Below are 14,590 nucleotides of genomic sequence, written 5' to 3'. Positions count from 1 at the left end.
TGCAAGAAATGGTAATGCCTACAGGATTACTGTTAAGAGAAAGCACCTATATTACATGTACCATGTTGGGAAGAAAAAGATGAGAGTTTATTATGCTATACAGATATACAGTATACTTTTAGGTGTGGAATATCAACTGGACTGCAATCCAACTGTTTCTTTCATATGATTGGTATCAGAAAAGGCAGAAATGAGAATGCTTCTGAACAGTGCAGCTGAACAGGAAGCATGTTCAGTAGACAGAAATAAATCACTTTTCTGTTTCCCTGTTGTATGGTTGCTATACCCTTAGGCATTCATTAAAACTACAGTTTCTTTGTACTAGTGAAGTTTGCTTATTGTTATTGAGCACAAAGTTACCTAATTGTGTATGTGTATCTTGTCTCTATGTGAAATAAACCTATACTTCACTGCAATAAATAGTAATAGTGAAAGCCTTTGCCATTCTGGTTTACAGTTCAGCTGATGAGAAGTTTCATTCTCAAGTCTTGTTATAAAGGTGTACTAAAAAACATAGGAGTCCAGGGAGATAAAAAATTAAGGCTCACTTCATGGCAACAGTCTGGCAGATTTTTATTCCGAAGTTTTCACCAGAATGTAAGAGTGAAATAATTGTGTAAGGGGAATCTTAAAGGGGATTTTCTTCAAAGTTATTTCATTTTAAAAAAAATTCTTAAAAACCAAATGTAGCTTGGTTTTCATAATAAAAACAATTTAACAGCTCATTTTATTTACTTCACAGATGGATCTTGTTACCAGGTGTTGTGCCAAAAGTGCATTCAAGATGCACGGCTTAAAAGATAGTATGATAGTACTACATTATTTTGTGCTTTTAAAAATTACTAATGAGGCATAGATGACTAGTCCTTGTGAAGACCTTCTCTTGGGTTCCCTTTTATTAAACAGAAATGTAGGCTAATTTTAAAGAAAGCAAAGCTATGGATCTGCAGTACAAGTAGTACCAGTGAAAATCAGAAGCTTCTTGGGCTGTTTAATTTCAGGCTTATGGATCCTAGTTATCAAAAGGAAATAAACTGTAGTGGGAGGATTCTTCTGGTTACTCTTCAGTATACTTGGGTATGTTGAAAAGTAGCATACTTGGGTGGTAAAACAGATAGAAACTTCCCTTAGAATGTAGATAAATTTATTTTAAAGAATATTTTGGCAAAAGGATTCTGTTTTCCAAGGCTGTTGAACAGGGTAGCTCAAGAACAGCTCAAGTACTTGACATAGAAACAGTAGTTTGGTGAAAGAATAGCATATCCTAAAATTTTAAGGAAATAGGCCTTATGTTACATAAATCAAAATTCAATCTTTACTCTTTGAGATGACAGATGACATCAGTTGGACTTTGTATCTCAAAAGTTGACAGCATGCTAGAGCACAGTTTTCCAAAGGAGGTTATGAGACAAAGATCCAAATAGCTAGTGAGAAAAATAAAGAAATACATAAAATATGCAAATTAATTACTAAGATAACATATGTTCCCCTTAAACTTTGCATACTAGTTTTGAATGTTAATGCTGCTTTAACCTGAATTTTCTAATATGTGTATATTCATCCCAGCACATAGATTCCAGAAAGAAAGAAACATTATGGAAAGCAAGTTATTGAAATAATGTGATTGGGGAGGGAGGAAGGAATTAGAGGAGCTTTGATGGCTCTTTTGCTGTAGAGAATTAGGGGTCCCACATGGCTTTGAGCAACTCAGTTCGGCCCACAGCAGTAGGACAAGGGGTTATGGTTTTAAACTAAAAGAAGGTAGATTCAGACTAGATAGAAGGAAGAAATTCTTCACCTTGAGGGTCATGAGACACTGGAACAGGTTGCCAGGAGAGGTTGTAGATGCCCCCGTACCTAGAAACATTCTGTTTCAGGTTGGATGGGGCTTTGAGCAACCTGATCCTGTTGAAGATGTCCCTGCTCATTGTAGGGGGGTTGGACTGGATGACCTTTAAAGGTCCCTTCCAACCCCAACTATTCTATGATTCTAACTCTGCTGGACTGTTTTGAGGGTTATCTCATCTGGTGACACTGTAATAACCGTTAGGGCTCTTGTTTTCTCCCCTGGAGTTTTACAGCAAAACTGCTTCAGTACTTCTCTAAGTGAGAAACTTATTTTCAATACAGATCTGTATTAGACTGTTACACTAAATGTTGCTGAAGTAAGATGCTCGAGGGAATGTTGAGTCTCTGTAGAGGAAGTGATTTAAAGTTACCTTTTCATAAAACATTTTCTGTTTGTGAGGCAAATTTCACAGTTTGGCAGCCAGGTCACTGACAGCAGTGGCTCTATCAGCCTCTACAATGCGATTAAGATCCAGAATGGGAATTGGTTTTCTGTGGAAGGGACTGGCCCACTGTTAGTCCTTGGCAAGATGTGACTGCATAAGCAATAGGCTCTAACAGCAGAAGAATGATAGTGTTTGTAATTCAGAAAAAATTATTTTGAAGAAAAACATAAAATGTCACTTCTTTCTTCTGCCAGGGAAACAGAAGAGAGCAAATGGGTCTGCCCAGCACAAATATGTGTTCAGGAACAGTGCTCTGTACATACTGTGTGATCCTTGCACTGCTTCTTTACAGAGATCTTGTAATAAAATATCCACCTATCCTTGCTCTGGATTTAAGCTGTGGCTTGCAGGATCCTAGAGAAATTCTGCTTTGCTGTGTGTGCCTGCTGTTTTTGACAGTATCAGTGTTGCTTGCCTGGTATTAGTCACAATTATTTTACCTTTTTTAATGCTGTTAAAAAAAAATTCTGGAGACTGCTTGTCTTTCAGGTTTTGTTTGCTAATTATCCATGTCTAGTTTGATGTTACTGACTGACATTAGTACTTGTTACTTTCCTGTGTTTCCTATATACTAATGCTGTGTTATTGATCTGTCGTTTACTTCTAGGTAAGTATTTTTCCACTTTACTGGTTGCCGTTTGTCTTCTCTTCAATGAATCTAGCTGATATCTTGTCACTGTCTCAATTCTGTATAACCTTTTTGGTTTTGTTGTTGTTCCTTAATCTTCCACTGGTCTCTGTTCAAGGTCCAGAAAACTTGCTTGGATACCTTCAGGTAGATAACTGGTTATTCTAAGAGAAGATAATGTAAAGTTTGAGTGGTGTCCTTTGATGTGCTGGACTGTTCGCTCAGTCTGGGAGGGGAGTGGCCTCTCAAACTGATTAGCCAGAGTTGCCTAAATTACGTATTTGTAATTCAGTTGTTCTGCTTAGTTTCAAAGTTTGGGAAACCTTGTCTGGATAGTCTCAGTTACCTGGAGGAAAAGCAATATGTAAGACTGTGTGTAAAAGCTGCACAGGAAAGAATTATCATGGGCAAAGAACAAGGAACATCCAGTGATACAGAAAGATCTTCAGTCTCCAAATCTGTTGGTCTCCATGTAGGGTTCTTGTTTTTGAGCCAACAGTGGCAGTTGTGACAGCTTGATGCATAGCAGTTGCCTTATTTTGTATGTTTAAATGAAGATGTACTTTTTCTTTTTCCCTCCTGCTCCTTGAAAGTACTCTGAAAAATACCTTTTGTGAGGCTTGGCAGGACGACTTAATTTGGGAGTGGGATGTTGCTGCAGGACAAGTATAGAGACAGAAAAAGAATCTGCATGTGGTTATATTGTGTGGTGGGAATCATAATGGCCTGAACTATTGCAGAGGATGAAGGCACTTGTGCTGAATGTTTTTCCTTTATTTCATATCCATTTGTTCTTGTTTCCCCATGTCATCTTTCCTTAACAGCATTTGCTGTTGTCCTTTATTTTGTTCACAGATTGCACTTATTTCAGATCTCAGTTTTTGTTTAGGTAGGCTAAATAAGCTTAAGGCAAAACTCTGCAGTTTTTCAGGCTACTTTTCTGGTACACAACAGCTATGCCACACTGCTCCCAGTGAGGACAGTCTTACCTTGCATTTGATGTGCAGTAGTGATCAGTGCTCTACTTCCGTGAGGGTGTTAAATTGGCTTAAGCAGGCTCATGTTTTCTTCTCTGCCTTGTAGGGCATATTGCCACCACCTTTTCGGTGCCAACATAACTATTTGCAAAGCTGCTCAGCAAACATATGTCAAAACTCTTCTTTCTTTCCCAGGTTGTCAGCTAGATCATCATTTGCATTAGGAATAGTGTCTTTTGCTTATGTGTTTAGTATCCTTGCCAATGGATACTGAAATGATCCACGTATGCATATCCAGTTGACCATTAAATGGCAGCATGAACAATTCAAACAGATGTAGTAACATTTGTGTGAATAATGTAACAGAACAAATTGGTCCCATGTTGGGACATCTTGCATGCCATGTAAAAATTAATACAGCAGAAAGGTTTGTAATTGACTTACTGTTCGGAGATTTTCTGTTAGTGAGGAATCTCTGAAGTTGTACCAGTTACAGGATTGGAGAGGGGAAGAAAAGGCAATAATCTATGAGGTTTTAAAAAACACTGAATTGGAGTTTTTTATAAGTTTAGGTAAAAGATGTTCATTAATTCAAACAAATTTTTGAACCATTGTTTAAAGATCGTTTTTTGCAAGAATGAGTTTATTTACTGCCCCTTCGGAATTGTCTGTAAAATATCTCAGTGGAGATATTACGGTACTCAGCCTGACTATGCGAAACTTGTTTAGGCTCTTGTTTCTGTCAGTAGTTGTAGCCAAGGTATTCCATCTCTCTATTATTTCAAAAATAGTAATTGTACCACAGCTTATCATTGTTAGAAATCTCTAGAAAAATGGAGAATACCGAAGAGACTTAAATCTTATGCATTAAATAAGTCTCCAAAGAGTCTGTTTTATCATACCATTTTTTTTTCTTAATGTCTTGCTTTTTGTCTCAATATCATGCCTTCAGTGCATCAGATCTTAAACATGGCCCGTTATTCGTAGGAAAAATACACATGCATGTTGTCAGTACTGTAGAACGTGATCTATACCGTGCTGCTTATGGTGTCTCTTATTCAATAATTGAAAATTCGCCCTGTCTTGCTGTGTTGTGCTTTCTCTCAAAAAATCCCAACAAAACAAACCCCTCAATTACTGTTAAACAGCTTTGTTTCTCTTGCCTTTTTTTGTTCGTCTTCTGCATGCACATAGAAGTGTAAGAAAAATGCATCCAAAGCCGTCTGTTTTTAAACCATTTCTGGACTCTTTTGTGTTACTTATATGCACAGACATATATGTGTACAATAATTATGGAAGTGTTTCGTTTTAATCTAAGACCTTTCTCAGTGGTGGTTTTTTTTTTTGGAGTGTGTTCAAACTACACAGAAAATGTACTGAGATTCAATAAGTAATGAACCCAAAAATTTGACATTTGGAGGAAAAATTGTGAGCTGTAAATTTACAGCGATGGTACCAATTAACCAAAAAAACCCTTATTTTTTTTATGATGGTCTTCTTTTTGTCTGCAGTTTTAATAATGACAAAGCTTTTTTCCTGGCATGAGCTCTGTTATACCTCTCACTTGGTGGTTAATTTCCAGTGAGGCCACGATAAGGTTTCCTGAACAGTTTCCCCAGTGTAATTAATTTCTCTTTCTAAGAAAAAAAAGACCAAACCCTTTTTTTATTTTGTTTAGAAATTTTTATCGCTGTTCTTTGTTTAGATAAAACAGGGGTGTCTTTAGTTTTTATCTTAGTTTATATTATTGTGGTGTATTTATTATGTCTCTTGGTGCTTGATTCAAGAATATCAAAGTAAGTTGAAAACTCTTCCTTGCCTTAAGACTTGGGTTGTAAAATTAATTTTTTGTGGGCACAACAAGAAACAAATGTTGAAGACTCTGGTCATGGAAATTCAGATGCTTACAGGACAGGTGGTGCTGGGTTGAGAGCTACTGGAGGTTGAGAGAAGGTTCTTCAGTATGAAATTCTTTGTATTGATGCCTGAATCCTGGTGGGGGAAAAAAAAAGAAAGCCTTTAGTTTTTGAAAGTCCATGACTTTTATTGACAGAATTGATCAGACTCTCAAAAGAATGCAGATGCTTTTCAGTCTTAGAGCTAACATTGTCTTCCTGAGCCTGGAAGAGGTTTTCTGCTAAGTTTTCTTCTAAAGACTGGCTCATTTGCAAGACTGAGGAAGATGGTCCCAGAAGTGATGACTGCAACATTGCAAATCTGTCACTAAAATAATCTCAGTATTAGGGAGCAGCAAGCTTTGTGTGCACAACTGCTTTTTTTTAAGATTTTTTTTTTTTTTTTTGTGAAAGCTGTATTAAGGCTTTATGCTTACTAATCAAAGCTAGTAAAATTACAGACATTGTTTTTGGTTTCCAGTGCTCATTATATCTTTTGAGATGGAAAGTTCCATGGCTTGTTGGTAGTATATATGCTACATTCATGTAACCTTCTGATTTTTGCTTTCCCCTTCAAGAGGAAAAAAACCCCAGACTTTCAGTTTATGGGTGTGACAGCAAATGCAAGAAGTTTTGCCAGTCAGCTCATTCATTTTGTTGGCTTAAATGTCAGCCAATTTAAGCAGACTAATACTGTGTTTTTTCACTTGGCTGTTGAGAGAACAGAATCTTTGATAATTAATGTGGAGCTATTCATCAGTACAATCTATCTAATCTAGGGAGATCTGTCAAATAGGATGTCTCTATAGATACTGCTGTTTGATATTGCTTGTATTTATATGTGGGAGAATACATGTGTACATTTTAAAGAATGCAAACTTGCTGTGATTACCTAAGTAAAACTTTTTTGAGTCCAAAAGAAAGAAGATAAGCATAGGTAATGAAAAAAACACTGCAAGATTTGACCCTTTTGGCAGATTTGGGGGTTTTCTTTCTTTTAAATTCTGTACCAGTAGTATAGTTAAATATGCCTGTAGTAATGATCAATATATTTTAAACTTAAAGAATTATTTTTTTTAAAAAAACCTTCTTTAGATTTCTGTCCTCCTTTACTCTTTAAAGACAAAGGGATTGGGGGAGTGAAGATAAGGAACAGTATTCACAGTCTAAATTAAATTAGGACAGGCTGATTTCCATGTATTTCCTCTGTTCACAGAGGTTCTTCCAGTTGATGACCTAGATCAGGAGCTGAATATAGATGCTCTTACTCACTTTGGGAGGAGCCTCCTTGCCTATATTAACTAGGAAAACTAGCCTCGCATAGAAAGTTAACCTTTGTGACTACCTTTCTAACTCAGTTTTCAGTACTTGTTTGACCATGATTCTATAAATACATAAAAAAGGGCTTCACCTCAAAAGTTTAATTCCATATTGAATATTGTTTTATTCATAAGGAAAAGGCTGTCAAGGTCCTTTTGCCCTTTTTTCACTGGGAGGTCAAACTAAGCTGTGGTATTTGACTTCATAATTATCTTTTTTTCATCAGTAACAAAGGCCTTGTTTGTCAGAATTCACTTATATCTGTGCAGTGTCAGTTCTTTGACCTAATGCAGCATAAAAGATAATAACTTATTAAGTAGTTCTGTTCCTGATGAGAGAGTCTAGTTAGCCAGAGTCATGATGTCTCTAAAGACCAAGCACAGAAAAATGCAGTAGAAAACTTTTTTAACAAACGTGAGTTGAGACAAATACAAAGAACAGATGCAATGAGTAAGATGCAATATTTATAATCCATTCCTGTAGAGTAGAATTGTGATTGTAAGGAAGTGCATCTGTATTAGATGTGATTTTTATGCGTGCTCAAACTGGTGGGTTATGATCATAGATAAATTATCCATATAGTTCTCATTAGTGTAATTAATAGTTTGCTCTGTATTTGATGTGCAACATGCTCATGTGATCAATAGCTTTTTTTTTTAATTCAGGTAGATTGAGAACAGTTTAATAAATTTAAATGCTATGGAAAGCTGGTTTTCCTTTTAGATTAAGGGGACAATATCCTTGACAGGTGTTTCCTGTTTCTGTTTTTAATTAATATTGTTTGCAGTACTCTAAGCTTTTCAGACCTCTCTTTCTGACACAAGCTTGGATTATCACCTTCAGAAATACTTATTCTTAAATTAGATGTATCTAAAATTATTAATGCAGCCAAACGAATGATGCATAGTTTATTACGTGCTCGAAAATATTTAACAGACCTGTAACTGCTGTAATTAAAATGCTAGTGGAAGGTTAATGATTATCTGTTCAGATTTGAATGATACAGTGAATAACACCATGGATTTTGAAAATCATTAGCATTAGAATTTCATGATTCTTGTTATTCTTGTTTCTAGTTGTGTGGACTGGTTTTATTCTTCAGTCAATAATACCTTTCTTGATTTTTCCATCTTAGATCATTAAAAAAAAAATAATTATCTTGACAGAATCTTCAGATCTCTTAAAAACTCTGCCACAGTATACCTTTTTGCAATTTTTTTAACCATCTTTACACAGTTTGGCCCAGTGCTCTGTAAATGTACCCATTTCATTGTAGCAATTTTACGAAATGGGGTTGAGTGTCCCACATGTGCATTTGTACCTCCTCCTATCCTAGGAGTTCACATGGAGCTACTAGTAAGTACCTGGCCCTTTCAGTGTAGAACTGGCCATGTTGGTGTCTGCTTTGTTTGACATCCTGTGCATTTAGTTTGTTAACCCATCCTTAAGGGCCATGCTGTGTCCACACTGTTGTTCACATGCTGCTGTTACATAGGGTTTCTGTTCCCGTCCTTTCCTCCCGCTGTAGCTGTTGTCTTCAAATAATGAGTTTTTCGGAACAGGAACTGCCTTTAGATGTTTGGAAAACACCTACTGCCTTGTAAAGCAGCTTGTGAGAACAGTCAAATAGAAAATTCAGTGTTTATCTAAGTGGAAAAGCAATTTTAAAATGCTTAATCTCTATGTAGATGCATCTTAATGCAGTATAACTTCTGGAAATGGAAGAGTCAGCAGTGAGTCTGATCCAAAGCTTGTTGAAGTTGAAGGACAGGTTCCCATTGACTGCAAAGGGCTTTTGGTATTTGTGACCCTCCTGAAATAAACTGGCTAAAATTTAGGCTATTAAATAACGTCATTGCTTTTGAAAATTTTAGCTGAATTTGTTTAAACTTACAAGGATTAAGCACACAGCATATGTTAAATGTGTATAAAGATCTTATTAATTCTTTTCTTCACTTTTAAGGTACCAAGGGTCTGGGAGCTTGAAGGGAATGGTGGGTTTTTTTGAGAATTTGAGCTATCAGCATTATAAGGCCTCTGATTTTTGGTGAATAGAGGAGTGCAGAATCTAGTTGAGTTACTACTTTGGAATCAAAATGCTTTAATGTCTGTCTGCTGTATATCCAGGGTGTTGTGGACATCTGTGTTTGCTAAATGAGAAGTGCTCTACTAAGGTGTTGTGGGAAAGATTTCTCTGATGTACAGAAAGGGAGCCAGAATCTACTTGTTTGAATCTGATCTTACCTGGATGATATAAAAACTGTGGAGTTTGGTTTTAGAACTGTATTATAGAGATAGCTTTTAAATTACATTGAGAGCAAAGCAGGAGTTTAAGACTATTGAAGCAAACTGAGCTTAATGACAGTGAACATTGGAAGATACTTTTTTTTCAGGTTTTAAGCAGAAAAATGTCTTTGAAAGGTAAATTTTAGCATAGTTTTTAAGGATTAACTTGGGTTGCTTTGAAAGACAAAAATAACTTTTCAGGGTTTGACTGGAGATTGTAAGAAGCAGCAGTTCCTTTAGTACATTGTCGCTTCCTTCATTTCATATCAGTATAAGGATTGAACAACTGTGTCATTGCCAGCTTTTCTGGGTTGTATCAGATAGTATCATATCAGATTGCTTGTTCTCCTTCTGTCTGCCGAAGAATAGAATTTGCATGAGTTGCATTCAAGTGTACGCATCTATCTGCCATGACATCTAAAATATTTGATTTGGTTACAAATTAGAGTAGATAAATTTACAGAATAGAATAGTCAAGCCCTGGGGTATGTTCTAAAGCTCAAAAATGAAAATAACTGCGTATTTTTCTCAAAACTGGTAAGAATTTGGGGGAATTAGATGCAGTCTTACTGCATCTAATCATAGCCAGTAGATGTATCTTACTAATCAAGTAACTCCATTTTGGATTTAAATTAGATTTACTGTTAAATGGCAAAAATAAGTATGCATCTGTTAGGAATTGGTGAAAATGAATATCAGACAATTTCCCTTTGATTTTGTTAAACTGAATTAAAATTTACTTTTCTCTGAAATAGCTGTCATTTTAGAGAATCAATGCTAGCTTTGGATTGTATAGATCATATTTTCAAAGCTCTGTTCACTGAGAGCTTGTCTCAAACTATCAAGATTTAGCAGGTTCTGCAACTTTGGCCAGAAGTGAGAATAAAGAATTCCAAAAGACAGGACATTTCCAAGTGCTAGATACTGGTCACTCCTCTCTCTCCTCTCTCTCCTCTCTCTCCTCTCCTCCTTTACACATCTGAATTAGCAAGAATACTGATGCTTTTCTTTTCTTTTCTTTTTTTTTATATGTATCCTTTACACACCTGAATTAGCAAGAATACTGATGCTTTAAGCGAGGAAAATTTGGTTTCTTATCAGTGATCATCTTTCACTTTAAAAAAACTGAATTGCATTGCAGTAGAAAGAAGCATTCACTCATATATGGATTCCCACTCCTGATTCTTTTTTACTGTTAAATTCTTTCAAAATCAAGCCCTGAATTTAATTCAGAATCTTAATAAAAATGGTGCTTCGGCACTCCATGAAACTCTCCTTTAACAGGAGAAATTTTGTAGCTGTAGTTAAGAAAATACATGCTTCTATATTAGCTTGAGATTTAGAATGTCTCTCGGATTTTCTAATCTATGTGTCTGTTAATTTATATGTAATTTTCTTTAGCAGTAGACCTTCTTTTTGATTAAAAAAAAATTGTGTAGTCTTAAATATTTGCAAGATCAAAAGCCAGGAACAGCCTGTTTCCATATAAAGGCATCTGCTTTTTCAGTTAGTGCTCAAGTGGAAAATTGGAAAGAAAATGTTGTGCTGTCAAGTAACTTTAGGACATTACATAGCTGAAAATTGCATGTATCCTTTTTGAGAATACTACACATAGGAAGATGCAGGTTTCAAGGAACACTGTAGGAGAATTGAGTAAAACCACATATAAAGGATGTGTCCTTCCAAATTTTTTTTTTTTTTTTGAAAACTAGGTTTTTAAGAGAAACATAGGCCATCGTTTTGGAAAAGTTAAAATCAACACAGAAATAGAGCCGTTTCAAGTAAGGTCTTTAAAGCAGGTCCTGAACAGGAAACGTAAGTGTTCCCCTTGGAACATTCTCTGAATGCAGTTTCTTAACCATAAGAATATCCTGCTTTTGAGCGAGAGAGAGCAAAATTACTCATACTAAGGTATAGCTTTATTGCACATACAGCAACACATTAAAAGGGCAGTTTAGAAACACTGTCTCCAGCAGTTATATTTTTATTTCCTACATATCTGTACCCAGTGCCTGACTGTTTCTGCTTATAGTAGCTGTGGTTGTCTAAGATGTTATCCTGTTCTGTAATCCACCTCTTTCCCCTTGGATGCACTTGCTTCTTTGCCAGCAATTGTACAGTTCGTCTCAGACTTTGAGTCTCAAATCCCAAAGGTCTGCTGTGACCCATCCTTATCTGTTACTTACTGTCCTGTGCAATCTTGTCTTGTGATGTTTTAGTCTATGTATGCATTCTCCTACCACGAACAGACACTTCCAACTTGTTCCACCAATTTGTTCTCCTTTTTCTTACGTAGCATCTAAACAATGCGTAAGGTATGCAGTTGAAATGTGTATACTTTAAGGGACCATGTCAATGTAAAACTAAACATATTCACAATTTCTTATTAAATGTAGATCTTCAGAGTACTGCTTCCTGCATTTCTCTGTTTGGAGGAGGACATCGAGGAAAATTTGATTTTTTTAACTTTGTATGTGAATTATGCATTTTGGATTGCAAAGAGGCTGATAGATGCAGGGAAAAAAAATATATGAGCAGCTCACTTAAAAGTATGCTGTGCTTGTGTTTAACACTGCTTATGTGACTCATGGAGGCCAGGAGCAGATGAGCAAGTTATTGTGAAGTAACTTCTAGGGTGAATTGTCCATGTGGAGTAACGAAGGACAGAATTGTGTTTCTTGTCATGTAAGGGCAAACATATGGCACAATACAAAGTGCACTTACCAGCTTAGACTTGTGGCAACATGTTTATCAGCCTGGACCTCTGTTGTTATTGCTTGTTTGCTTACTGCTTTCCATGGAGAAAGCACCTCCTGCTTTGTTCACAGTTTGGTCTTATTGCATGACTGTAGAGAAATGTCCGTTCTAGCTGTCATTATCAGGCCCTGGCTATCTTATTTCCCTAGGTGGGATAGGGTTTGAGAACTGCGTTTGTGTTTAAGGCTTTTAGTGTTGTCCCCATCCTCCTTTTGTGAAAAGGGCAAAATATAGAGAAGTTCAGTAACTTCTCATCTGTAAACAAATGGGCTGAAAGAGAGAAAAGGTTCCATCTTCCTCCTCCTCAGCTGGTTTGGTGAAAGAGCCTGTGGAGGAGGCAACAGAGTGTGCACTCAGTAAGTTTTCAGATGACTGTTTGTTTTGTTATTGGATTGTAAAATTAGTGATTAAATTAACTGTTGTCTTGGGTTTGGTTGTTTTTTTTTTTTTTAAAAACAAACTGAAGATTCTCATCTTCCCTAACAGAAATAAAAATTTCAAAAATGTATGGGCGCCTACCTCTCAAGACATTCTTCTTCAGTCCAGTAGAGTGATCCTGCTTTAAGGATATTGTTTTAAGGATAACTTGCATATTGACTGTATTTTCTGTAAGCCTTCGTGCATTTTTATGTGAGGTAATTACGTTTTGTTTTCTGATTAACTAATTTTCTCTCACTTTTTGCTTTTTAATATTTTTTTTTCCAGGCTTCCTTAAGCCAGACTTAATATTGATAGAATGAAAAAGTTTAAGAGGAGACTTTCCTTAACCTTGCGTGGAAGCCAGACCATTGATGAATCGCTGTCTGAGCTGGCAGAACAAATGACAATTGAAGAAAACAGCAGCAAAGATAACGGTAAGCATGTCTTTCACTTTCCAAAAAATGTAAGAATTTTAATGGGTCCCACTCAAGTGAGTGTTGTTGGGTTTTATTTCAGTTTTCACAGTTGCATGGATTTCCTCACTAACCTGTTCTTTTGATTTGTCTTACATTTGACTACCCTAGTTCTTTTAACAGGTTGATATGTTGTCATATATTGGTTTGGTTTGCTTTGATATTAAACTGATACACAGCTATTTATCAAAAGCTACCTAAATTGATACTTTAATGTGGTGTGCAGCGAGGATCATAAATGCATTTTCAGTAAACAAACCCATTATTGTATGAATTTAGTGGGTCTCGCATCAACTTCATATGGCTTCAAATTAATTTTTTTACCCAAAATCATTATTTGGTAATATAATTGATAGTAATTGCTTAAGTATTATAGACTAAACTGTTTACCTTATCATTGGTGATGCAGTGTGGTAGTCTGAGAAGTCTGTCACCCCTTCATGTTTCTGAATAGTACTTGTTTTCAGCAGCATGAAGGCAGCTAGAAACATTCAGGATAACTAGCTTGTCTGTGTATTTTTACGCAAGTCTTTGGCTGATCCCATAAATGTACTGGCTGCTATAAAGTTCACATTAACGATGATACCACTTTTGAATGCAAACTGCAGCAATAATGACTGGAAGAGATTCTGTTGCTTTGTTCTGTTTCCTGGGCTCCAGCTTTAAAGTCATATTTCATCTTCTGTGCTGATTACTGTTATTTCTTGCTCTGCTGACACCTAAGATTTTCTCAAGTATCAAGTGATCTGAAACTTTTTTTTCCCCACTTCACACCAGTAAATGATTCTGAATTTTCCCATTGAAAACTGACAGGACTGGGAAATTTGAACAGAAGTAGAGGCAATGGAATTTGCCCTGCAGACTTTTAAAACCACATCCAAGATCTGTTGCATGCCAAGCTTTTGAAAGCTGAATTTACCTTTGGCAAAAAAAAACCCCTATTCATATTTTTCATTTTTACCCTTACTCGTGGTATATTCATTGCTATCGTTCTGTCTTCATCATGGGCCATGCCCAATAGTTTGGAAAATGGTGTTTATCACAACTTTTTATGTGTTGATTCAACAGGTCTACTCTGACACAATAATTGTAGCATTTTTGCACTGATAATCTATGAAGTACTTTCTGAGACACTGAGCAGTTGCCCCATGTGGTTTCACTTATTAGCCTTTGTTACTGATGTGTATTTTGTTCAGAGCTGTATACACTTCTGACAGATTGATTTCAGTATGCAAATAAGTGTTAAGAATATTATTTTCATGCTGGGAAATGAGCATCAAAAATGGTCACCAGCATCAGTGAATGTAGTGAACTGGGTTGCTGAATTGATTCAGTTGAAAACTGGATCCAGGAAGAATAGAAAGATTTTATTTTAAATTGCATCATGTTCTGGGTGCCAGCTCAAGGGACAGAGGACACAGTAACTCATTTACAGAAGCACGAGCTTATACCATCTTAAACCATGTATGAATCTATTTACAGTTTATAATATTTATATGAGAATTTTCCTCAAATGCCAATACTTAGATATTTTCTGCAT

The 14,590-nt window shown here is 36.1% G+C and overlaps 1 protein-coding gene across 2 annotated transcripts in view; it reads left to right on the top strand.

Annotated features, from left to right (window-relative positions):
• CDK17 (cyclin dependent kinase 17) overlaps positions 1–14,590 on the top strand; it is a 92,581-nt gene that overhangs the window by 24,597 nt on the left and 53,394 nt on the right. For both annotated transcript variants that reach the window (XM_059817268.1, XM_059817267.1), the window contains exon 2: positions 12,863–13,011. In XM_059817268.1, coding sequence (XP_059673251.1) covers positions 12,894–13,011 — 118 coding nt within the window. In that variant the 5' untranslated portion in view covers positions 12,863–12,893. The remainder of the gene's footprint in view (positions 1–12,862; positions 13,012–14,590) is intronic.

Source organism: Gavia stellata, chromosome 4, assembly GCF_030936135.1.
Source record: "Gavia stellata isolate bGavSte3 chromosome 4, bGavSte3.hap2, whole genome shotgun sequence".
NCBI lineage: Eukaryota > Metazoa > Chordata > Aves > Gaviiformes > Gaviidae > Gavia > Gavia stellata.
Note: the sequence above shows the minus strand (reverse complement) of the source record. Positions and strands in the feature narration are given on the sequence as shown.